Source organism: Melanaphis sacchari, unplaced genomic scaffold, assembly GCF_002803265.2.
Source record: "Melanaphis sacchari strain LSU unplaced genomic scaffold, SCAv2.0 Contig11_pilon_pilon, whole genome shotgun sequence".
Lineage (NCBI taxonomy): Eukaryota > Metazoa > Arthropoda > Insecta > Hemiptera > Aphididae > Melanaphis > Melanaphis sacchari.
In genome coordinates this window covers 4,195,842-4,222,699 of record NW_020270469.1, presented here as the reverse complement: position 1 = coordinate 4,222,699, position 26,858 = coordinate 4,195,842, and the positions used below count along the sequence as shown (strand labels likewise).

Sequence of the window (26,858 nt, the reverse complement as noted above, 5' to 3'; positions counted from 1 at the left end):
GTGTCTTAACTGTTACCTAATTGTTGTATAGTAGATACCTACATATTTGTGATTATTAAGTTTTTAACATTTGCTGGATAATGTGTATATCTAGTTAACTATAAAAACGACTTTTACTTTTTTACTTTTCAAATGTATTTAAATCTTTTAGTGTCATTTGGGTTTGAATATAAGTAGATATAAATACTTTTTTATAGTTCAATAAATTTTATATTGAAGTAATCGAACCAACGTTAATCACTTTAGATAGATACTCAATCTTATTTTAAAAATGAAAATTATTTAAGTAAAATAGTTAATGCTCAGATGGCCATAAATAAATAACTTATTAATAGGTTTAAGAATATCGGAATCGAGACCAACTATCGTTAGCTCTTTTATCTACATTTTTGATGAAATCTTAAAATAATTATAAAATATTACATTAGAAAAAAAAATTAAAATAGTTAAATTTAAATACAAAAATATTGATCATTACAACAGTAAAACGAACAAAATAAATATATTTATTCAGTATGCCAGAATAAAAATTTAAAGAAAAAGTATTTTTAAACTATTTGAAATACTAAAAAAATATTGTGATAATATGATTTAATGTCAATAACTTGCCAATATAATCTACGCATGATTGCCATAATTACATATTTTAATGAAGGTAACAAAATATCAAGTATGAAAATATGAAATATGAAATTAAAATGTTTGTGTAGGTAAACATTAAAATATGTAATATTAAATTTAGTTAAGAGAGTAGAAAATTGCTACAATTGTTTGGTTTACATAATATTCTATTAAAGGTTTAATACTTCCAAATTTGATTTATTATTGATATCAATTGAAAACGTAGTATAATTTATTCATATAATCAGAAGTAAGTGTTTAGTATTTTAATGTTCAAAAATAGGTTAATATAAATTAATAATACATTAATACATATTTATTATAATAATAGAATCTAAAACCCTCATAGCTCATTGATCCGTTTCTAATTGTACCAATTATAACTGTTTATTATACACTATTATTGATATTTTGATGGTTGTTCGGCTATCGTGATCAAATTTGGCGATGCATAAATGTTGAATACTGCGGATCCACAGGTCACGCTGGAAATATAAAGGTTATCATTACTCATCACCTTCGATCCCGTCATCGACGACACCATTTATGGCCACCTATGTAATATGTCATTTTAAAGCATTATATTCATATCACAAACTAAAATAATTATATTCTTTTCATGGTATATAATGTTTATTAATACTCTAATCGTAATAATATAATATAATTTAAATACGGCATAAATTTCTGCAGTTTTTCAACTCGGTCGCAAGTGATAACCATCATGCGATGATGATGTACTGATGTGTGTATATTCAACTGTATTATATATTATAATATGCTGTCTGCACACCTTAGTCTGAAAATAAACACTGCCTATATTTTAACTATATTTAATTTATATATTACACTAATCGAGTCATACAGTCATACAGTAATAAATTAAATATAGTTTACCGTTTTACGTGATCATGCATAAACGTACTATATGTTTAAAATGAAATTTCCATCGTCAATCCGTTTGCGTACGATATATGGTGGGTACGTATTATTATCTCAGAAATGTATTCATAATTATACTAAATGCAGTTATTATATCTATACATGACATGTTGGTACGTTCGGCCGAGAAAAATATTTTAGTCTTTCCGTCGAATTTGTACGCTAGTTTTTGATGTTAAAACGGATTAAAGGGTAAACTCAAAATGGTCGGAAAATTTTAAACAAACAACAAATGTTAAAATGAACAGAACAGCTATAAGCACGAAACACCATCTAATAGTTTTTGAACACTGCATGTCTGCACGATGGCTGCAAGCAACGCTAGAAAAAATATAAATTAATTAATCAACGGTGTTCATATCGTAACCGATGTCCCGATATTATTATAATTTGTAATTGTAATATTAATTATTATTTATATTGCACACGTACCTACACGAATGTATAATACCGCAAATTAATGAGTGTAACCAATAACCATATAATTACATGTTTATTGGTAGATAATAATATTGTGATGTTTGCGTTCAATCAAAGAATATATCACGCTGTATATTGTACATAATATTATGCTAAGTACGTACTACGTACCATTGCTAAAATTATAAAATGTGTTGTTACTGTATAGTAGGTATTTACCATTTACTATTTAGTGATAGTTTTATCCAATCGGCCGTTGTTGCAGTTGCGTCATGCAAGTGCACAAAGTTCATATTTATCTAAACATTATATCGAACACACACACACACATATATATATATATTATTTTCTTATAATGATGTAGGTATGTAAAAACCATAGAAAAGGTACCCAACCAGAAACATCCAATTTTCATTTAAATTTATAATTCATAATACTGTAGTATGCATTATATGTACATATCTATGATGTCATTATTACATCTCTATAATATAATAAATTATACATTAAAACAATATATACTTATAAATATATTTTATGACGCAACAAAGCGACCATTAAAAAAAAAAATAAGATACAATTTTAAAATTATCATAATAATTCATAAACTTATTTTAACATAAAAATATAAAATATAGCTTGAAGACATTAAAAACTACATAATTCGAAGAAAAAATGTTTGAACATTTTTAATTTTAGGAATTGTTTTTTTTTTAACTATGTGTTTTTTAAAAACCGTAGTTATTGAAGTTTTTCATAGATAACTTATAAACGATATAGTCCGATTATTATTTTTTAATTTTTGTATAATATATTAATATATAATTACACAATATGAGACTGATTTTGAAAAAAAATTGAAGGTAACTTAAAAAATTGAATTTTTCTGAATTTTCTTTCACAGTTAAGACATTTACCATTTTACTTAAATTAAAATATATTCCTTATAGCTTTTCCATGGACATTTTGAATAATATATTTAAAGGAAAATTTTGCGACTATTTTTTTATTGTGACGACACAAAAATCTGAAAAGCACCTTTTACTATATAAAAATGTTTATAATGTTAAAGATTTTTGCAATTCTAGATTAGTTTTTTTTTTTAAGATATATTTTGAAACGTAATAAATAATAATAATAGTAAAAAGTAGTTTGCGAAATATAGTATTTGCGAATAAAATATCAATTCCTTTGGCAGCGGTGGGATTCGAACCCACGCCTCAGAGAGACTGGTGCCTAAAACCAGCGCCTTAGACCGCTCGGCCACGCTACCTCAGTAAAGTTTTTGGCCAAAACAGAGGTACTTTCATTATGGTACAGTTAATTATTACTTTAAATACTTATTTCATAATATAAATTTGAAATCACTGAAATCAGTAACCTTTATTGACGTTTGACTGTGTGTTTATTAATATTTAGTAGCCACGTGATAATCCGCATTTAATAGCTTCAACAATAATATAAAATTTAGTAAGTAGTAACGAAGGTGCAAATAAAATCAATGACATGGATTTTGGCGCCAAACTGTTTTATATATATATCATAGAGTACTCTATGATATCTATATACTTTTTCTTATGTTAATAATAGGGTTTAGTTTTAGTCGATCCCTTATTAAAGGGAGGTTAGGATGGGATAAATTACTCCTAGTTCCTACCAATTAGTAGAAAGTAGAACTTATGAAGTAAATTTGTCTGAGTGTTGCTTGTGTTTAAATAAAACCTAATGTAATTGTTGTGTGTTATTGTCAATTTTTTAGAGGAAATTTAAAAATTTAAAGTTTATTTATCATTATTATTGTACATGAAATTTAGATGCAATGAAAGTATAAGCACATGTATGAATATTACTAATGATACTAATTATAGTATCAAGAATGCCAGTATAGTACCATTCTTCTATAACCTATTATTATTAGAGTACAGAATTATGTTTCCTATATTAATCTGTTTTTAAATACGCACGCAGATGAAAGTTATATCAAAGTATCTAAATTTTAAACAACAATGCTCTGAAATTCCAATAATTCTATGCGGTAGGTAACGCTGTTTAAAAAAAAAATAAATGTGTATTTCTTTATTCTAAAGAATTTTAATGAGATCCGTTGGCCTGTTGTAGATGTAAAAAAGCTATCTTAATGTACTAATTAGTTACGATTTTATAAAAGCAGCTCTAATAGAAATTAATCAAGTTATTGTTAAAATCTAATCTAAACACTTTACAAACCAATGTATAAATTTGAATTTTGAAATGGCATTTTATGCAATTTTTTGGAATGAAATCTTAAAGAGGTTTTTGATTTAACAAACCTCCTTTTACTAGACCCAAAAATTATTCTTTAAACTGCTGCAAATGCTTTTGATTTTTTTTTTTTTATTTATTCAAAAAATACAAAATAAATTCGAAGATAACCAACTACAAAAAAAAAAAAAAAAATTCAGAATTAATAATGGATTATAATACATACATGTATTATATTTATTATTTAATTGCCCAAATCGTATAATAGAAAAAAAATGTACGACTCAATTAAATAATACTAATGAAATAGGCCTAAGCAAACTGTTTATTATACTTATGATATAGGTAGGTATCAATTTAAAAATTTTTACTATAGGATAAAAGCCATTATTTTTTTTTAAAATATGTTCATAATTTAAATTTAACTTGTTCATTGATAGGAAGTACTCGTTAGTTTCTTAGCCTTATTTCTTATAAAAAAATCATTACAACTTACCTGGTGTTTTAAAAAATAATTTGACTTTTAATATTTTAACACTTTTTAAGTTATATTCAATTTTTTTTTACTACCTACCTACCTCAAATACAACCCATGAATTACAGGAATTATCAGATCGCCCACTTAAACTTATAAAATCATAACCAATCATTATTTATTTTATACTTCACTACGATTTTTTGAATTATAAAAAGCAGCAATTTTATATAACAGTACATTTAAAAATATATAAATACATAAATAAATTATACAAATATATATATACCTTGGTACATATATATTTACAGAAATTGTATGCAGTATTAAGTTTATCTTGGAATTCTTTGTATTTTAAGACGTTCAGTGAAAATATGTTTGTTTGTATCTGCTAGTATGGTGAATGATCAACCCACGGCCCGGGGGCCGAGTACGGTCCTCGAAGCCTTTTGTTTTGGTCCCCTAGAAGACTTATATCAAAAAAATTAAAAAAACATAATTATATAATAACGAAAATCGTAATATGACGTATAATTTTTAAGATTTTCAGAGTTAAACTATAAAATGTAGGTATAAATGGTATAATGACTAATGAGTAACGTCCAAAACCATGATTCAATTGAGCTCTCTAAGTACGTATGTAGGTATCGTGTTTGTATAGCAGTCACAGTGAGCTGTGATTTTTCTTTTGAAATGTTCTCATTATTTGGAAATACCTACATAGTACATATAATATTGTGAATCGGCGTTTTCTACATTGATCGTATTGAAAATTCGTCTTTAGAAACGTGCATAAGAATTAAGATTAACCACCACAGTGTTCATTGATATTAAAAAATTGGCTTCCGAGAAACAATGCCAATCATTACATCATTTATTAATTGTAAATTCTAAGTATACGTAACCTAATCATTATAATTATATGTTAATATTAATCTGTGATGTAATAATTTGTGCATTATAAAATATGTTTGTAATAAAATAAAATATAAATAATAATACAATAGTTTTTTTTTTTTTGACGACCTTTAATGTTTTTATGAAAGTGTAATTGGTTCGCAAATTACAAAAGATCGGACCACCCTGAGTTACATAGTGGTTGGTCTTGTCCAGCCATTATGTGCTTGTGTGTTAGGTTGGTGCGCCCAATTCTTAGTCTGTTTATTATTATTTAGGTACAGTAGTCTGTTTGAAAACAATTCGTCGTGTTCCCAAGAGAAAGTGGTTGATTTTATTTCTCATACATATTACATGTATATTTATACAAATTAGTATAAATTAGGTATTTTTTTTTAAATAGGAAAGATTCAAAACCACATAAACATCAACCCTCATTACTATTTATGTACAGTTTATATAAAATACAAGGATTTTTATTTTATAATTTTATTTTTAACACTGGACACTAGTACTTACTAAATCCCGACTACCGATTTTCAATAAAGCGTTACAATAAAGTGTCTTGAGCAACAATTTTTTTTAGAATTATACTACAATTAGGTATATTATTAATTATCGTGAATATTTTGTATGGTATTTACATATTGTTTTTCCGTTTAAATATTTCATACAACGACAATTTTTGTTATTATTTCATCGCCAAACGAAATATTTGTCAATTACTAATTCCGATTTGTAACATTAAGTTAGTTTTTATTTAATAATCGTATTATGCAACGACATTTGCGCTGAATAATTTGTATTATTTTGTGAGTGATATTTAAGCTATTTCAGTATTTCAATGGGGATAAATAGGAAATTACAACTGCAGGTATTTGACCGTGGAGAAGTGGTAAGATTTCCCACCTGAATGTCTGTCCTAGTTTAAGTGAAATAAAATATGGCAACCTTATACCAACCCCTTAAAAGAGTGTTTTTTTATAAGTTTAAAGAGGTACCAAAATTCTAAATATGGCCTTACTTTTAATCATTTGGTCATTTGAAGCACACTTCTTTCCACAACCATGGATGACCACGGTTTAGACTAGATTGAGTTATCTATTTATAGTACAATAATCAGTACAGATTAATATCTATCGTTTTTCAAATATTTATCTACCAAACTGGTCGAACTGTTTTCATATAGCTTAACTACCATACAGCATCGTTTATTGTAATAAACAATTTATACAAATTTGATTGGCAAATTAACATATCTATGAAATAGATATTTAACAGTCCAATACAATATTTTCCATTTTGAATAAAATATTAGTGATAAAACAGATTTATTTTAGTATTTTATTAAGTTAATTGTTAGATAGGTAGGTATATTCGTGAACATTCATAATTAGAGGAATAATTACGTTTAATACAGTCAGCTGGAGTAAATAATAACAGGATTTATAACACTCACCAAAATCAGTAACGTATTTAGAATTGTTTTTTTTTTTTTGGTGGTGAAGGGAGGGGTACATACTGTTTAAGATTTTACCAAATATACTATCAAAAAGAAAAAAATCAAGCAGGCAAGGGGCATAGAAAGCGAAAAAAAAAGGACATCAGATAAAAAAAGCTAGCGAGTCACCAATTGCCTGACTAATACTCTCAATAATAAAAAAAGTATAAAATATGGTGAATGGGGAGAGGGGAGTCCCATGAGTATCCTTAAAATATACCCTAAACTAAAATATACTCTGAATAGTAGTAATTTCGTTTTAATTTTATGTAAATTTTAAGACATTTATTGTTTTTTAAAAACCAAATTTTTATTGATCAAATAGATTTATTTTCAAGAACACAACCATTAGAATGAGAGATTATTAAAAATTTTTTTTATCTATTTTACTATGTATGAATGTTTAGAGACTCACAAGTATAATAATTATGGTTTATATAGTATTTTTTTTAAATAATATCTCATTCAGAAAGGTATTTTATGGAAAATACATCCATTCGATCGAGGAAAGTTAGGTTTTAATTTAAAAATGTCATAGTATTTTTATTAATTTTTTAATAATTATTTATAAATTTTAACATTTAAATTATAGTAACAAAAATCAATAAATGTTTAGTTATTTATTCTTTCTCTTTTTTATGGTTTCATAAAATGCAAAATATCAATAATTGACAACCATAGCCCATAGATTCCAATAAAATTATATAGTATAAAATAAGCAAGGCTCATTCAAGTTTATACAAATCTACTGAAGGATTTACGGTATTAAGGAAATTCGTATTTTGGGGGTTACTTGGTATCTGAGAATGTTAAAATGAATTAATGGGAAATTATTTTCTGCTAAATTACTACTAAAACTATTAAAATATTATCGCATTAGACATATTATCGACTATCATTCTGGACATTTTAACTATATCTACAATACAGAATAAGACAGCTTAAAATATTTTAAAATTATAAAACATATTTAAGACGGTTTTATAGCAAATTCTTAATATTCTTGTCTAATGCTTATTCTTTGGGTTGAATTATTGTGCAGCATTAGGCATGACAGTAACCAGACCATCCATCAGTTATTTACATGCATTTGTTCCAATATTACAAATGCAATATTTTACATTAAACAATAGTTTTTTGAGTAAACATTTTCACAATTTGTTAAATTTAAAATTTTTTGTTTTTCCTTATAGACTTGATTATTTTATTAAAACAACAGTAATATTTTAGTAATCAACAGGATTTATAACAGTAGTTATCAGTTAGCTATCTGACATATTTGCATATTAATTATCAACTTAAATGTATAAAATATAAAATAAATAAATAAATAAATAAATAAATACATACACAGATACATAACACATACATACATAAATCAATAACACACAAATTCTACATGAATCTAGACTAAACAATACATTATTATGATTAATTTGTTCAGACCTTCCATACCATATCACAGTAGCCACTATTTTTACATAAATTATATTCTATTTTGTCAAATATATATATATATATATATAAATTATGTAAAAGCCTCTTTTTGAGCTCTTAGATGTTTTAACAATTATTTTTAGAATGACAAATATAATGTTATGTCCTATGTTAAAAATTACATACAACCTCGCACCATCAATATACATATAAAAATATTTTGTGCATGAGTATTGAGTATACTATAGTTGATTAAACTTATAAATTAAAGTTTAAGATTAAATTAATATAATCATTAAGACAATATAAAAACCAGATACAAAATATAAATAACAATTGTAAAGATATAAATTTACTATTTTAGACATAAAACATAAAACAGACATTTGAAAAAAAAAATACTCTAAAAAGACTAGACTACAAAAAAAGTTTAACTTAACAAATGTTTCTATAATTAACATTAGCATTTTTCAATTAATCATTAGAATATTTTATGCGTTCTTCCATAGAGAGCTTTTAAAAAGATTTTATTTTATGACTGTCAGTATTTCAACTCAGTTAACCAAGAAAAATAAAACATTAAAAGTCAATAAAATACCACCAACAGACTTTTTATCTGACAATTCAATTGAATGTTTGTCTACTTGATGGTTTAATGTAAAATTATTAACAGATCACATACTTACAATTATTTAAAAACTTATAATAGAGAAGTGAGGAAGGAATGTAGTGATGTTTTTCTTATACAATTTCAACATGTTTACCTTAGGAGTTTTCGAAATTTTTCTATTTCATATATACTTGTAGATAACCTAAAATAATATCATAATTATTAGTATATAATGGATGTAATTACTATAAAACTTAATAAAGATTTAAAAAAAACCAAAAATGCTCTATAATTATATATTATTACACTGAATTACCATAAGTGAAAAGTATATTTTCCATTTTTTTTAACTAGATCTAACTAGATCTAATTTACAGCATTTTTTCAACAAATAAAATTAAAATAACTTCAAATTCTATAAAATTGAAACATACATATGTATCATGACAAAAAATTTGTTATTAAACTATTCAATACTTTTAGATCATGTATCTACTACTAATCTACAAGTATAAAATTTATAAGTAAAATATGGATTTGATCCATTCTATAAACATAATTTAGTATACAAATAAATTTTTATGTTTTAAATACTTTAAATACACAGAAATAAAATTTATTTTATAAAATTAACTTAAATCCAAAAAAAAATTAATTTAAAAGTAAAAAATAACAATAAATAGCTTCATATTAAACATATAAGGAATAAAAACACAAATATCTACAATATTTGAACTATTCATATAACTAGTAGAGGTGAATAATATTTTATATTATTGTATATTATATTATTATGTACAATGTACATACAGCAAATTTATAAATATTTTAGATAATGTTTCTTACCTTCCAAATGCATTGAAGAGAGCAACAATTTCACTACGTTCCAATTGCAATGTGTGCTTGTTAACAGTGGTAGATAATTCATTATATCCATTTGTCCGTGCTTTATTTGAAAATAATATTTTCAGTGCTGTTCCCAATCCTTGTATTTGCAGTTTTCCCCATAGTCTGCATTTATCACACCCAACACAATCCATTATGGTTGATACATTACGAAAATGAAGACGAAACTCTTCTTTTAACTTTTGTGCCTGTTGTCCACCCAAAAACATGGTATGCTCATTAAATTGTTGAGGGAATTTTCTGGAAAAAAACATCAGATAAATTTAAAAATTAAACAAGGAAAAAATAACTAATAAAAAATCTAACTTGATAATTCCCAAGAAATTATGGACAGCAAGTCGAGTTGTTTCATCTTCTTTATCATTTCCTGTATAATACTCTACTTGTTCGAGTAAAGGTGCAGCTTTTTGTAATGCTCTCAGTTCCACAAGATACAAGAAATATAAATTTCTTAGCCACTGTGTACCCTCGCCTTTAGTGTATTTTGGACCAAACTTACGTTCAAATTCTTCAGCATTTGGACCCCAGAAGCCAGTTCCACATGGGTTCAAAAATGTTGATCCTTTATCTATTAACAGTGGTAATATTAAATGTATTTTATACAAAAATATTTGTAACAACCAGACAAAAAATATTTTTAATCAATATTAAAATCTATAAATGAAATGATGGGGAAATAATCATAGAGCCAGAATTAAAAGCCAGTAGGTGGAGAAAGCACTCAAAGAATTACTAATAGTAAAAGTGCCAGAAAACCAAATTCTTTAAAGCTAAGGAATTAAAACTCTCCAAAGAACTGAGTCAAAATTGAAATGACACAAGAAGAAACACATAAAGTTAGCCTAAAAAACTGAAAGGCACGCACCTAGATCAGAAAACTTACCATAGAAACTTATCAAACATGGAGTCAAGATCTCAAGCAATTACATTGGATTATGTTCAGACTATGCAAGATTTGAAAGGATGAACAGGTGATATTAGTTGAAATAAAGCAAAAATTAAAATACTTCATAAAAAGGAAACAAAACGGTTTGTGAAAATTACAAAGGTATTTCATTACTGAACTTAACTTATAAAATATACTTAAAAAAATAGTGCTATACATGGAAAAAAATCTTAGATTTTAAATTTAAAAGAATACCACTGTGGTTTTTAAAAAGAGAGGTTTACGATAGAACAATTATCAGTAATTGGGCAAATAATAAAGAAAAAAATACAAATGCTGGCAATATATATGGCAGTAGTTTGTTAACTTAAAAAAAGTTCATGACTGTCTCAGACAGTCTTTAAAATATCATGGTTGAATTTGGAATACCAAAGAACTTAATAAACTTGACTAAAATGTGGTTGGAGAATACAATATTTAAATAAATATAAACCAGTTTAAAGCAGGCTAAGACTAAGAAAATATTAGTGGCAACTCAAAATTAAGCTAGTTATGAATGTTTAGTAGTAATTGATTTTTTTATGATAATAATAAATTAATACAAAAATAGTAGAAAATATAATATAATTTAATTATTAAACCGTAGAGCAGCTGTAATTATAACTAAGCTTTAGAAATTCTAAAATTATGCCGATATCTTACCTATCTAGTGTTGGTTTGAAATAAAGGGATGCACTGTCTTCAATATTATTAACCTAGAGTTGGAAAAAGTAGTTAGAGAAAAGCAATAGAAGCAATAAGTGTAACAATAGGAAATTAATGAACTCACAAACTTAAGTTTGCAGATAACTTAAAAATGTTGAAATTTTTATTAAATAACACCTAACAAGCAGTTCAAGCCTTAGAAAAGTCAATAAAATAGGACTAAAAATAGAAAAAAATATGATAATAATGAAATTTTTAGAGTATAGAGAGTATGGATGAGGAAAATGATGAAGTGTTTGACTAACGAGTTTCAATATTTAGAAGTTGCGTTGAGTGTTAAGAATGATAGGTCAACATAGAAACATCATTTAAGAAGAGAATAAAAAGAAAAATTTACTGCCCTATATATAATAACAAAATAGGTGTATAGAGAAAAATGTTCAATTGGAAATCATAGAAAGAGATGAGATTAACATAGTAACACCAGTCAAGAGCTTTATAAGTGGTTAATGAATTCTATGTGCAAAAATGAGGAAGAGATACTTAGAGTAGGTAAGAGACCTAATGGAAGATCTAGAAAAAGATAGATGAATAAAATGGAAGATCTCAAGAAATTAAGTTCAAGTATGAAAGATGTTAATTTAGAACAAAGCAATATGAAGGTAGATCATCATGGCGGCGAAAACTCTAAGAAAGTACAAAATTCCAACAGAAGGATAATATTAAAACTAAGTAAATATTTATAATTATACACATACCTGATAATAGATATTGAGCACTAAGATGAATATTAATACTTGTATGAAGACCAGAAATAGCTCGATAAAATGCTCGTTTCTCCAAACACATTCCTGCAATCAATGTCTTGCATAAAATTTAAATTAAAACAGATTACAAGTAATTTAGTGATTACCAGTCAACTTTGCTGATATAATGTAGACTTCAAATAAATTTTTTGGCCTAAAAAAAATAACATTAAGTTTTATTGCATCAAAATTAATCAACAACATTTACCTGAAACAATTTTCCATGTAAATTGTATTCCAAACACGATTAGCAGAAAGTCCTTTATATCCGGTATATCGTTCAGGATTTAGAGATAGGTCAACATACTCGGCTTCGCCATCATCGTCAGGCAGCGTACAGTACATGTCTTGTATATCATCATGGGCTTGCCAGAGAGCAAAATCCTCCATTGCTGCAGCACTATATTGGAAAAAGTCCATTATAATTAAATTATAAGCTATTAGTCTGTTAATTAATAAGTTGAATGTTTTTTTTTTTTTTTAATTCCATAATATTAAATATTAACAGCTTTAGTTTATATTAAGGTTCTTATTATTTCATACTTATGAGTAGAATTGCCACTTTTATATTTATGGTTGAATCTGTTTGAAAAGGTGATAAAACTAATGAAAATTTATTTAATAAGTAATAGTCAATAAACTATTTAATATATTATAATTACTAAAAACAAATAGCACAATTATATTCAATCCATATATTAGCGGCAGTGGAAGGGGTGAAAGAGAAATTTTTTATCAGCAATATATTTAATTAGTATATTATCCATATGGGTTTAAAATTTTTTATGTCCAAGGACATAAATTCATAAACAATTTTCTGTTAATACCTATTTAAGATTGAAAAATTTAGTACAAGATTTTTTATACGTTTTACGAACTATATTTAAAATTTTAACTACAATAGATATCCACCCGTATTATAACTTTTTTCCTAAATTATTTTTGTATTTTGTTGTTATTCAAAAACAAAAAACCGTATTTAATTGAAATTCTCAAAAAAATGTTTATATAATCATTTTTTATACATGGTATAATAACTTTTAAAATATTTTAAATCTTTTTAAACTATTTTTAGACATGAGAAATGTGTCGCTTATTATTTTTTTTCTATATAAATGTCATTAAAAAATTATGTTGGGTGAAAATTTTTGAGAATTCAATACAAACTAATAACATAAATCGATCTTACGTTGTATTAAATTGTATTTAAAATACATGGACAATTGTTTTATATATATATATATTAAATCAGAAATTCTTCAAAATTTCCAAAAAATGCTAATTATTTATAGTTAGAAATTTATAAGAACCTTTTTTTTTATCTTAATTTTGAAAATTTAATACAAAATTACGTTTTTAACGGCGAATAACAATATGTTGATTATTTTGTTATAATTTAAAAACATTATTCACGGGAACTTAAGCTTTAACGAGTATTCTATTATTATGAATTTTACTATACGCAATAAAATTTATAATTTATTTTAAGATATTACCTATTTATACTATAAACCTATTTTTATTTTTTTAAAGCTTACAAAAAGATGTTATTAAAGTTGATATAAAATGGAATAAATACATATTATTACAATGATTAAATACTAATAATATAACAAATGGAATATTTTCGGAAAAAATATACTAACCTATTATAATATACTAAAAGTAAAATAAATTACTTTACGTTTCATTGAATTCAAATTTAACATACCCATGACAATGACCTATATGACATCTAATTATAATGTAAAACAGAGTGGTACCAAATTGCCTAATTTTTAATAATTTTTAATGTATATAATGTTATATCATAAAAATTTAAAATGTATAGTTAACTGTTTATCTAACCAATAATACAGTTTTAAAGTTTAAAGCTTCATATCAATTATAAATAGCAATATATGTCTGTGAAAGTGCACTTGAACTGTTTAATATAAAGGGAGTCAAGTGTACTTCATCACTGAATAAGAAATGTATGCATTAAATTTTAATTTAATAAAAGAAAAAAGATTCTGAAAACACAGTTTACTAACTTATTAGTTATTATTATATTATATTAAAATTAATTTTAACCTTGGACTAAAAGCTAATAATAAAACTTTTTTTTTACTTCTATATGTATACCAACTATATTTAATTTTCTACCAAAACCAACACTTAAAATGGAATATTGAAGCATTTTTCTATTATTTTTCCATATAGGCAAAAGAAAAAATATCATTGTAAAATATATATATCGATCATTTCGTTCAAAATTTAAAAAATCAATACTAAATTTAATATTTCGCACACGTATGCAGTTTTAGATAATATATAAAATGTTAAATTAATCAGAACATTTTGAATCTAACTTAAGTTAAATATTTTTGATAAATTATTTTATTATTAAACTCTATAAAAATATGTTGCATTGTTAAGATCTATCTTATCAAAACGACAATGCCATCCCAAGAATCTATACGTAGTATGGATTTGGAGGAGGATCTTCAAAATTTTAAATAATTATATCACTTATATTTTATAATATTATAACTCTAATTTAGTACTTATAATTAGTTCTCTAACATTTTTTGTTATTATAATGAATAAGTTGTATTCAACAGGCATATTTCAACAAACATATTAGTTCCGATGTATTATCGAAAAACACAGCATGGTACAAATTCCATGCCAGTTAAACAACTAAGATATTACATTACTTCATTACCATCCTAAAATATAAATATAACACTTATATTTTTACTAGTATATTATATGAAACTAACCTTATAGTAGTATTGATGTAACCCAATTCATCTTGCATTACTTTTTCGCACTCTTGTTGTTGAGGCCCTTCCATATACTATGCAGACAAATTTTGTTTCAATATTATTTTTAAATTATAAAAAATAAAACACAAAATTATGAATCAAACGTTTTAAATTGAAGGAATACATGGAATGGATTACGCGATATATTCGTTTTATTTTGATCGTGAATTTGAGACCAAATTGAAGGACAAAAACAGCAGTCACACTAGGAAAATAGGAATATAGTACATTTAAAAATAATAATGTATACATTTTCATATTTTGTTTTAAATATTATACTAAAATTCAAATAAACTAAAGCTTAATAATTCATAATGTTTACAAAACTCTCACCTTAATTGACATATCTTCATCTACCAAACTATGATGACTACCTTTCAGACCTATAGGTAAATCGTCCTACAAGCAAAACCATAAAATACAAAATAAATAAATTTGTGCTAAACATAAGTACACAAGTTGTTTAAATCATTATTATTTATTACCAACTGACAGGACTCCACTTGACAATATCTCATAGCACATTTGCTGTCGTCTGACCAAAATGGACAAGTTCTTCGTAGATTTACCTAATCGTGTAATTATGTAAATACTATAAGTTAATGCCAAATATAAAAATTTACAAATTCTTACCTTGAAAAATTTAAAATAATCTTTTGAAACAATACTGATAATACGGGGATATATTTGATAATTATTAAATTTATCAACAATTTCAACTGTGCTGTTTGTCTCATCTATATTTCCTTTTAACTGTAAACGTAAAAAAAAATAATAACATTAATTATTATTTACTTTACAAACATTAATAATGTAATATTTTTATACTGTTTAATACATTTTATTTAACAAAACGGAAACAAAAAAATGGTACAAGGATTAATAATAATTTATTATAATAATCGTGTATACATATATATGTGCAACAATTGTTAAGTATCATTACTCTATTTTCATGGCAGCAAAAACAGTCATTAAACTTTTGTGATTCCACTGAGTTTACTATATATGCCTATAATACATCGTCTAATATATAAAATACAATGTACATGATATTATACATAAATATTACTAATTGCAACAACAAAATAGCAATTCATCCACCAATATACGCGTCTAATACTTAAACGTGGCGAATAAGTGTTTTTAATACCCTAGAAATCTGAATGATAGATACCACTAATAAATAAACCATGACGCTTAATATATAATACAATATTATGCAAACAATGAACATCAAAAAGTAGTTAGAACGACGATAAAAGTAACGTTTAATAAATAATATTTCCATTGTAAGAGAAAAATTCAAGTACATAGTTATTATGTATAATGTACATTAATAGGAGTGAAATGTATATTAACATACACAGGTATCTTCCAATAAGAATATATATTATAATTTATATTACTATACAGTTTATAGTATTCTAAGTATACACTATACAGAGAAATTCTAAAAGATATGGTATCCATTCATACCAACTACTTATTTGTTTATATAATTGTTAAAAAAGAAAAATGATTTAAGGAAGTAAATCGAATTTTGCTATTCCGGTAGCATATGGGTATTAGGTACTAATTTCAATAGCACATTATCTAATATATTTGAGATTGTAAAATGAAAAACGATTGTTTTAAATTCTGATTAAATATTTTATTATGCATATATATGAATGTAACATGAACTATTAACTATCTAAATTACTATGTTCAGAAAATTATCGACTAAATATATAATTCTACACTATACCTATAGTATATTAATTATATATAAATCTCTACTACTATATAAAATTGAAAGGGGTTTTCTATGAAGGTACTAACTGAGAAAACTACAAAACCGATTTGGCTGAAATATTTTACTGTTATACCTGACAGCCTGCTGAAGGTTTTTTTACCATTTGTGTTAATAAAAAATAAGTATGAAGTTCTTAAAAAACTAAAAAACAAAGCTAATTTTTGGGGCCTCTCTGCGAAGTCCTCAAGAACAATCCTTTTTTTTTGTTCCCATTTTGTGACAACACTACATATTTTTTTTTCATAAGGTTATACCAAATTCTTCTACGAATGATCTATTATCTTTATCAATAACAGATTAATTACTATTTCTTTTGTATCTGTATTCATTTTTAATTAAATTATATTTATCATTAATACCACTAGAAACATTTCAATACGTCTTCATTAACCGTTTTTTATATTTACTAGCCGATCACATTAAACGATAAAACTTAAATAAAAAATACTACATAATATTATCGTCCGAGGAGAAAAAAACGGTAAACGGAAAAAAAAGCCCTCGGTAAAAAAATCCCCGGAAAAATTACCCGTCAATAAAATAAAAAACAAGATTAGAATTAATTATTATAACTATAATTTGTAATTATTAATTTTAAACAAGTTTTTCTTGTTAAGGTCCAATAGTTCATAAAAAATAAAGTTACGACGGTATTCAATTACGTTGAATTACGAAATAAATATTATATAAATAATATTTTTTTTTTTACTTTATCTAATAGATACCTATTATCGACGTTTGTCGATCGATAAAATTGAAAATATTACAGATATTTTACCTACTGTTTTTACGTTATTGGTCTGTGTTTGATCGTCTAATACAATATATATATAGTTTTACTTGTAATTCGTAATCAATAATGGAAATTTTAAAATAAAATAAAAATAATGAAAAAGTGGCTTTTAAAGGTTATATGACGTATACTAAATATAAATAATGTAATCAGTTTATTCGGTGAAAATTCATGAAAAGTAGTTCATGTAAGTGTCCAACTATATTAAAATCATGATTCAACAAAAAAAATCTTAAGTGTTCATCACGATCACAACCACACATCTGATGATAGCGCCATCGAAGCCGTAAAATCTAAAATTAAAATAAAATAAATTGCTAAGTTTCTAGTTTTAATCAAATTTTCAATAAAGTAATTAATTCAATACCTAAACAAGTTTTAGTGAAAATGCCTACGGAAGAATCAATAAAACAAACGATTCGAATGCAAAGAAGGGGAATTAACCCTGTCGAGTCAACAGATAATAATTTAGTTATTGAAGGTATAGATAAAATATTTATAAACATAAAATTGTATAATAATATTATAATGATGATATTTATATTTTAGGAGAATGGTCTTTATGGAATAGTCAACGTTTTCTTTTACATGATAACTGATCTGAAAATACTAATGAGAGGATTATCATGTTTGGTACCGACAACATGTTAGATTTATTGAGTCAATCTAAAGAATGGTACATGAATGGAACTTTTGGACTGCACCAAAACATTTTTTACACTTATATATTATTCGTATAAAATACAGCTGTAAATATGTAACTGCAATTTATGCATTATTACAAAAGAAAAAATAATCGACATATGAACAAATGTTCAGAATAATTTTGGACGAATGCAATAAATGTAAATATTACCCTGACCCAGTTAAAGTACATTTCAATTTTGAAATATCTGTTATTAGTACTCTTAAAAATATTATTGATAGTCACTTAACAATAAAATGGGTTGTTTTTATCATTTACGAGTATGCCAAAGCACTCATAGGCGTATACAAAAACTTGGTTTAGAAACTAAATATCGTACAGACGATGATTTCGGCCCTTTTTGTTCTATATTAGATAACTTAGCTTTTCTCCCACTAAGTCACGTCAAGGGAGAAATGGATTATATTAAAACTATTGCTCCTTCGAGCGCAGAGGACTTAGTAAATTATTTTGATTCAGTTTATGTAAGTGGTCCTTTGAGTCGAATAGGAGCTGATAACGATTTAAGTATTCAGTTTCGTCGACTTCCTCCTCACTTCCCTTATCCAACGAGGAATGTACACTAAAGTATCTTATTAGATAGTAGTAAAACCAATAACGTGAGTGAGGAATGGAATAATAGGTTCAGTCATTTGGTTGGGCATAAAAATTCATTGATATGGAAATTATTAAAAAATATGAAAAACGAGGTGGGAGCTGATAAAGCTAAATAATCATTGAGAGAAATTGGGCAATTATAACTTACAAAAAAAACCACATAAAGGATATATAATGCAGACTCGGCTAAACAAATTATGCGAACAATTTACTAGGGAATACAATAAAGTATTGATGTATTCCTATCGAATACAGAACATAATATAAGAATGAAATGTGATTTAATTTGAAATTTGTATTTTTTGTAATTTATAATATATAAAGATACCAGTTAGGTTAACATGTAAATAATATAACATGTAAAATATAATTATTAAATTAAGTGTTAATAAATTTGTTTTTCACGTTTTTTTCGGTAATCAAAAAAACAACCAATCACGGACGAAGTCGTGACGGGTCAGCTAGTTATAAGTATATATTAATATATGTACTGTTATACCAACTGTTCAGTTTAAAAAAGTGATCAAAAATTTGAAATATAACACGGTGATAAATACCTATGATATTATGATAAAATATATCAACTAATTCCTTTATCCAACAACACTCATTATTTCAAAATTTTTGAAAATATTTTTTTCATATAACTTTTAATCAAATTAAAACATTAAAAAAATATATATATATTAAGTTTATTACTTTTTTGAATGACAACATACATTTTTAATTTTATTCTCTAAAGCAAAATATTTTTTGGAGTATTACAATACATAGAAATTGAAATTTGGATAAGTAAGTTATGAGTTAAAAAATATTTCATTAAAATATTCGGCTTTGGAGTATGAAATTAAAAATATAAAAAAATGTAACAAATTATAACAATGATAAAAAACGTTAAAATATTTTTTTAAAGAAAATTTTATTTTATTTCGACTGGAAATTATGTAAAAAAAATATTAAAAACATAAGCAGATTTTGAATAATGAATGTTTTTCAATAAAAGAATTGCTCTGTGTAGTAAAGAAAAAAAATCAGAGGTAAAAGCGGAATACCGATAATATGGAAATTTGTATTCTACAAGGGCTAATTAGAATCATATTAAAAAAAAAACAAGTTTATAAATGTCCACATTTCATAAACCATAAATATTTATTATACTCGTGCCTTTTGTGGGACCACCAGTCTCCTATAACCTTCATATAACCGTTAAAACGAATGGTATAAAAAGTTTGGAGACCCCTGTTCCTATATGTGCATTTAGCATACCAATATTATAAATTAAAATATTATTTACGCAAGAATGTAAAACACACTTCCATGACGTATGCATAAACATCAATAATTAGAATTTGTAATTAACCGTATGGTCATAAAAATCAAACGTCGAATACAATATTATACAGAATATGTTACGAGTAAAAAATGTAGTGCCCTCCTCATTGTGCTTATTAATATATTGCGCACCTGCAGTTTTTAAGTTATTTGAACATTTTTTTCACTACTTTATAAGGCCTACAAAATACTTAATCGTTCAAAAGAACATGTAAAAAGTAGAAACGTACGATAACTACTAAAACAGTTAGTTTAGCACCATTAAAAAATGATATTGAAACAATTTTACTTCGGTATTTTTCTTTATTAATTGACATTTGACAACTGTAGGTATGCGACACGCGTATATTATGTATTTATTTTAAAGACAATAATTAAATACTTGCTGTTTGTAAATTGCAATAAAAAAAAAAAAAAAGGTGGGCAATTGGATACCACTCTGCTATACATTAGATATCGAGTGAGTCACTGCAATGGATTTGTTAAATTTGAATTCAAAGTTATATCATTGTTTAAGTACAAAAATGAAACTGAACGGAGACAGTGTTTTACTCTTTATCATTACATATATTTTTGATTTCATAATATGTTTTTTGATATTTAAATTAAATTAATCTATTTTACAATTAGTATTATAACGATTTATTATAGAAGATTAATTTAAATTTGACGAAAACATTGTATTTATAAGTATTATCATTGATAATGTATATTTTTAAACCATACTATTATTATTAAATTTTAAATTAATCTCACCTTACCGTTAAACAGCGTTAACGGGTATTCATGGCGTAAATAAGTCTTGAATTAAAAATTTTTATCAAGTATAGAACAGTGCATAACATACGTAAAAGATTTAAGTCTCTTCAAATAATATTTTTTAAATTATAAAAAATTATTGGACATTGTTATTCATTATTAAAATATGTAATTTAGGTTAAATTTAGAAATTTAAAATATCTATAAAAAAATTATAATTAAATTTATTTCAGATATTCAAGTTATAAGTAGTAAAAATTTAAAATTTAATAAAATTTCAACTGCAAAACAATTTGAAAATTTTCGTGATTTTGACGAAGTTTGTTTTATCGTTAACTTAAAATTGGTTACAAAAATAAATTGTGTTTATAGATTTTAATTATTTTTATTTAGCTATAAAAACAACTTGTATTAGATATTGTATTCAATTTTTGAAATTTTTGATTGAATGAAAACATTTTTATCGATTTTTTTTATTCATCTATCAATAACTCAAAAAGAGTCAAAATATTTTGAAACTCTTATCATGTTCAGTTAATAATCATAATATAAATATTTGATGAAAATTTCAGTTATCTACAGTTATAAATTTCTAGGTTACACGGTACTTGTTTGTTATTGCCCCGCCATATTATAGTGCCCTGACCTTTTTGTCGAAATAGATAAAAGTTTATTTATGCGTAGAAAAAATAATGCTGAACGTATTCTGCCACAGCAATGGATTTTTGGTGGAATATGTCTGAAAACCAAAGCGTGTTTTATAATAAAAGCGTCTAATTGATCGAAGAAAACATTGTTACCTACCTATAATAAAAAATATATATAAGACCAAGCTCAATAATGTTGTCAGATTGTTGGAAAGCATGCAATAATTTGCGACAAGCAGGATTCCAATATAATACGGTTAACCATACATATAATTTTATTGACTCGGACATAGGGACACACATCAAGACATCGAGAGGTTGTGGGGTTCTGCTAAATAGGGAAACTAAAAAAAATTTTTGGAAATCATATTTGGCTGAATTTATGTGGAGACACGTCTCGGGGAACAAGACACTTTTGAAATCATCTAGTAAAATATACATCTAAGTTCTGGCCTCCATTATAATTAAATATACATGTGTACTTACTTTTGGATTTCTTTTATTATTAATAATAAATATAATTTATTTATTTTATTTATGACGGGGTAATAACAAATAAGAATGGGGGGGAAATAAATTTTGTACGGCGTACTAACAAACAAGTATCTTTTTTTATTTTCTCAGTTATAAAGAAAAATACTCGATTTTCAACCCCTACCTCTAAAAGTACAAACTAAATCTTATTTACTAGGTACTCAAAACTACTTTCAAAGTTAATAATTGAAGCCTTTTTTCAACTACTTATCGTATATACATACACTAAAAAAAAACACATAATCGAAAAATTAATACATTAGTCTCTCTACTAAGATCCTAAAACAAATACTTATGTTAGTATAATTATTTATAATGCTAGTTTTAAGTAAGAAATTGACATTTTAACATTATTTTTTACAAAAATAATTACCGACAATTTTGTTTAATTTAATCTACACGTAATATATATATATATATATATACTAATAAACAGAATAAAAAATACACAATACTTGTTATGTTTACAAGCAATAGTAATAATAACGTGAGTTAGAAAATTAAAATAAATAAGTAATAATAATCAACCATTTTTATTGTTTGTTTTGTATTATATTATATAATTAGGTATGAGCAAGTAAAAATATGACCTAAGTAGTAAATACTTAACTCAGTTTGAAACAAAATATTAAATAATATATAATTTTATAGGCTTTTTATAAAACTCTCTTTTTAAAATTATACTACAATTTAGGTATAAACTTTAAGATTGAATGCAATAAGTAATGCAATTTACCTTTAACATTTTAAACATCTTTTTATATTAATAAATATTATTTGTAAAACTTTATGACAAAATTAATACTTGCTCTTAAAATATTACTTCCAAATATTGTTAAAATATGTATTTGTATATTTTAATATTGGAATATCTAGATTTAATAAAAATATTGTTTATTTAAAATTTATAATATTTGAAACCATTATAATAAAATATGTAATTTAATATATTAAATTATATTTGAAAATAACTTTTCAACTGTTAGTATCTATCATACTAAACATGATAACTATGAAGTGAAAGAATTGTTTCAATAGTATAGGTAATAGTATAATGTATAATTTGACAGTTACTTAACTTTAAAAATACAGGTAATTCAATGTATATTTGTTAAGTACTTTTTTTGTAGTTGAAATATTAAAATATGAAATAGAACACATGTATTAGTATTATTGTGTAACTTTTACCAGATGTATCTATATTAAACACTAACATTAAGTACTAACAGAAGCTTCATTCAAAAATAGGTTAGTAACTCATACAATATTAATAACTTATACAATTTACATACATTTTATGAAAATGCTATTAAAAGGTAAAAAATAAAAGGTTGTTGGAGTATAATAAATATAAAAAAATAAATTGGAAAATGACAATACAATAATGATATTTATTTGTATTTAACATTGTATGATTAAATTTGTATAATTGATGAATTGTTTTTGCCAGATAATATTAACACAGTTTTTTTGAAAATTGATTAGTGTGACAGTATTTCCAAGTACTAATAATACGGTGATAAGCTTAATATAAAATAATGTGATGTGTATTTATTAAAATACATTTTTTGCACTATGATAATTTGTTAAATTCCAATAACTAATTATTAGACATATTAACATTATAACATAGAAATTGTTTTCAGTGACTATTATTTAATCGGTAGTGCAATTATCAGTAACCCTTGAGGGAAATTGCCTCATGAATCATAGCTTAAATTGTTATTTGAGAGTTTATCTCCCAAGGGACTTAGAAACAAATATGGGAGTAAACCACTTTTATATTATTAAAATCCTTGGCTACTCCACTGACCTAATCCAATCATCTGAAATTTATTATTTTGACCAGGAATTTGTTATCTGACTATCACCATTTTAATAATTTATATTTAATTTTATGGTATGAATACATTATTTTAATATAATATAGTATCATTATGCATTTTCTAAACTTCTGTGTGTACTCTTGCATATTTATATATATTATATAAATACCTATAGGCTATAGTCTATACTATATTATATTTTGCAATAATATTATATATAGTTTACATTATATTTAATAAATTATAAACAAATACAAACATCAAAACCAATAAATACACACAATAGTTATCAATCATTGGTACATTCATTCCATCAAGAATAAAATATTTTAATTTTAATTAGTGAATCTTTTTTAATTGTTACTTGCACATAAATTAATGTAAAAATTCAATAATTCTAAAAGTCATTGAAATAGCTTATGTTACCTACATATAAATAAGTATTAAAAAGATAACAAGATATTATTAATGAATAAGATATCTTCTATTCTGTAACTATTTTTTTTTTTTTTTTTAACTATAGGAAATACTATTATTAAACCTAACATATCAAAATATCAAATAATTGATACAAATTAATACTATTAAGAATAAAATAAATAATTCATGTTTAAAAACCCAACAATGCATGAGCAAATTAAACATTAGTATGCAAAATATAACTGTATGCTTCAGTAACTAAAACAAGCTAAGCTATTGTCATTTAGTAATTCCATATTTTATTGGATGAAATTAAAAATATATGCTAATTATCTCTTAAAAATGTATTTTTTTAAATGTAATGCCTCGTCATAAAAATTATCAAACATCTGTTATTCTTTAAATATATTTCATGACAGTTTTTTATAAATATTGTAAAAATGGCAAATAAATGAGTCATTAAATGTAACTAATCTCACTTAACAAATTAAAAACTTTCTCTAGTATGTATGCATATCACAACTAGGCCACATTCCAAGCATTTTAAATAAGTTCATAGATTTTGATGATAGAAAATGTCAATATTGAATAATTATTTGAAAAAAAAAACAATACAGATATTTTCCACAGTTCTAATTCAATGATTTGTTATGTCAGAATTCAATGTAGTACAAATTACATTTTAAATGTGACCTACTTATTTTATTTCATTTTATAATAGAACAGGTTGAAGCACGATGAAACAAGAATAGGTAATTTAGAAAAAATGAATTTTTATAACTTAAGTATAACTAATAATCTTAAATTGAAATACAATTTAAAAACTCAAAAAAAAAAAAAAAAAACAACAGTGGACATCATTTTTAAGTCGCACAAGATGTGTCTTATAAGAGACTGTAATTAATTAAGGATGTTTCATTTTTTAACCATTACCCTGCAATGAGAGGGGATACGATTAAATATTACTGAGCTGATGTGCATGATAAACTCACCTCGTTGAGCCAACTGTTGTCGATGCGGCTATTAACAATTGAACTGGACGACGAGAAGAAGCATACGACGCTCATGTACAGACAAATGTTGACCACCAACATGAACAAGCAGTTGATGCTGCGGGGTGACATCTCTTTGGAGCTGACAGTTGGTGGTTAGTAAGACACACTACCACTGACTTCTACTATTCAATGGTGAGCCAGCAAAACTCTGGTAATTGATGAGCTTTTATTATTCAGCAACCGGCGAGACGTTATAACACATCCGTCGTCGATCATTGTCCGGAGAGTCTGGTCAATTGTATTTTTTTTTTAGCAATCGTCCGAAGTTCTTCGTTTTGCAGCACCAAATAATAATGTCACTTGTCGATGTATTCAAAAATTAGGACTGTATCCAGGAAAACAACAACAGTTACGATTGGCGTTATCAACGCGGACTGAGAACGGTTATCATTTATGTTTATTATTATCTATTGGGGTACACGGACCTTCACTGCCGTTGACAGGCAACGAAAACACGTCAGTGAATTATAAATTATAACTTACCAGTAACCAATGTAGTTACCGTCTATGATTAATATAAATAGAAGGTTCGATCGTGTTGGATGGACAATAAATAACAGGTGCGGGATAGATAACAAAATAACGTCATAATAATGCGAAATTTGAAATACAGGGTATTTCATAATATTATGTATTATGACTATTATGTTAATATATTATATGCTGCCATAGTGCCATGCTCGAATTTATTTTTTAATATTTATTAACTTACAGTACTTATTATTTTGATCTTTAACATGAATTGGAGTATAATATTACAAGTAATGTGATTTTGGTATTGTTACAATACTGAAATTTAATAAAATAATAAATCATTTAAATTATTAATCAATTACCCCTCAAATATACATGGTAGTGAAATTAAAAATGAATCAAAAATAATAATAAAATAATAAAACAAATATTAATTATGTTTCTAAAAATTTAAATACTTAAGTTTATTAATTATTAATAATCGTCTCGTTTAGACTTCTTCCAGTGTAGATTTTATAATACAATATTAATATTATTGTCTACTTCAAAAACAAAATGAATTTACCAAGATTATAAATAGAAAATCTGTACATTTTGTTGCTATTCGGTGATTATTATGTTTTCTTCTGCTATTTAATAAAATCAAAATAAAATATTTTC

The 26,858-nt window shown here is 25.0% G+C and overlaps 1 protein-coding gene, 1 long non-coding RNA gene and 1 other non-coding gene across 3 annotated transcripts; all 3 read right to left on the bottom strand.

The window, feature by feature from the left end:
• Window positions 1–885: 885 nt before the first annotated feature.
• Window positions 886–2,148, bottom strand: LOC112604334. Its single transcript, XR_003115218.1, has 4 exons — window positions 1,996–2,148; window positions 1,519–1,884; window positions 1,298–1,420; window positions 886–1,175 (listed from the first exon to the last, which is right to left on the bottom strand). It is a non-coding gene; the product is annotated as an uncharacterized LOC112604334 (long non-coding RNA).
• Window positions 2,149–3,175: 1,027 nt separating this feature from the next.
• Window positions 3,176–3,256, bottom strand: Trnal-uag. Its single transcript has one exon. It is a non-coding gene; the product is annotated as a tRNA-Leu (tRNA).
• A 5,746-nt stretch (window positions 3,257–9,002) lies between these two features.
• Window positions 9,003–26,120, bottom strand: LOC112604361 (ero1-like protein). The gene is made up of 11 exons (XM_025353352.1): window positions 25,662–26,120; window positions 15,891–16,010; window positions 15,743–15,826; window positions 15,591–15,656; window positions 15,213–15,289; window positions 12,656–12,847; window positions 12,555–12,601; window positions 12,400–12,492; window positions 10,357–10,618; window positions 9,991–10,290; window positions 9,003–9,346 (listed from the first exon to the last, which is right to left on the bottom strand). Exons 1-11 carry the CDS (start codon window positions 25,791–25,793, stop codon window positions 9,295–9,297), a joined length of 1,425 nt encoding a protein of 474 aa, XP_025209137.1. The 5' UTR covers window positions 25,794–26,120; the 3' UTR covers window positions 9,003–9,294.
• Window positions 26,121–26,858: the final 738 nt, after the last annotated feature.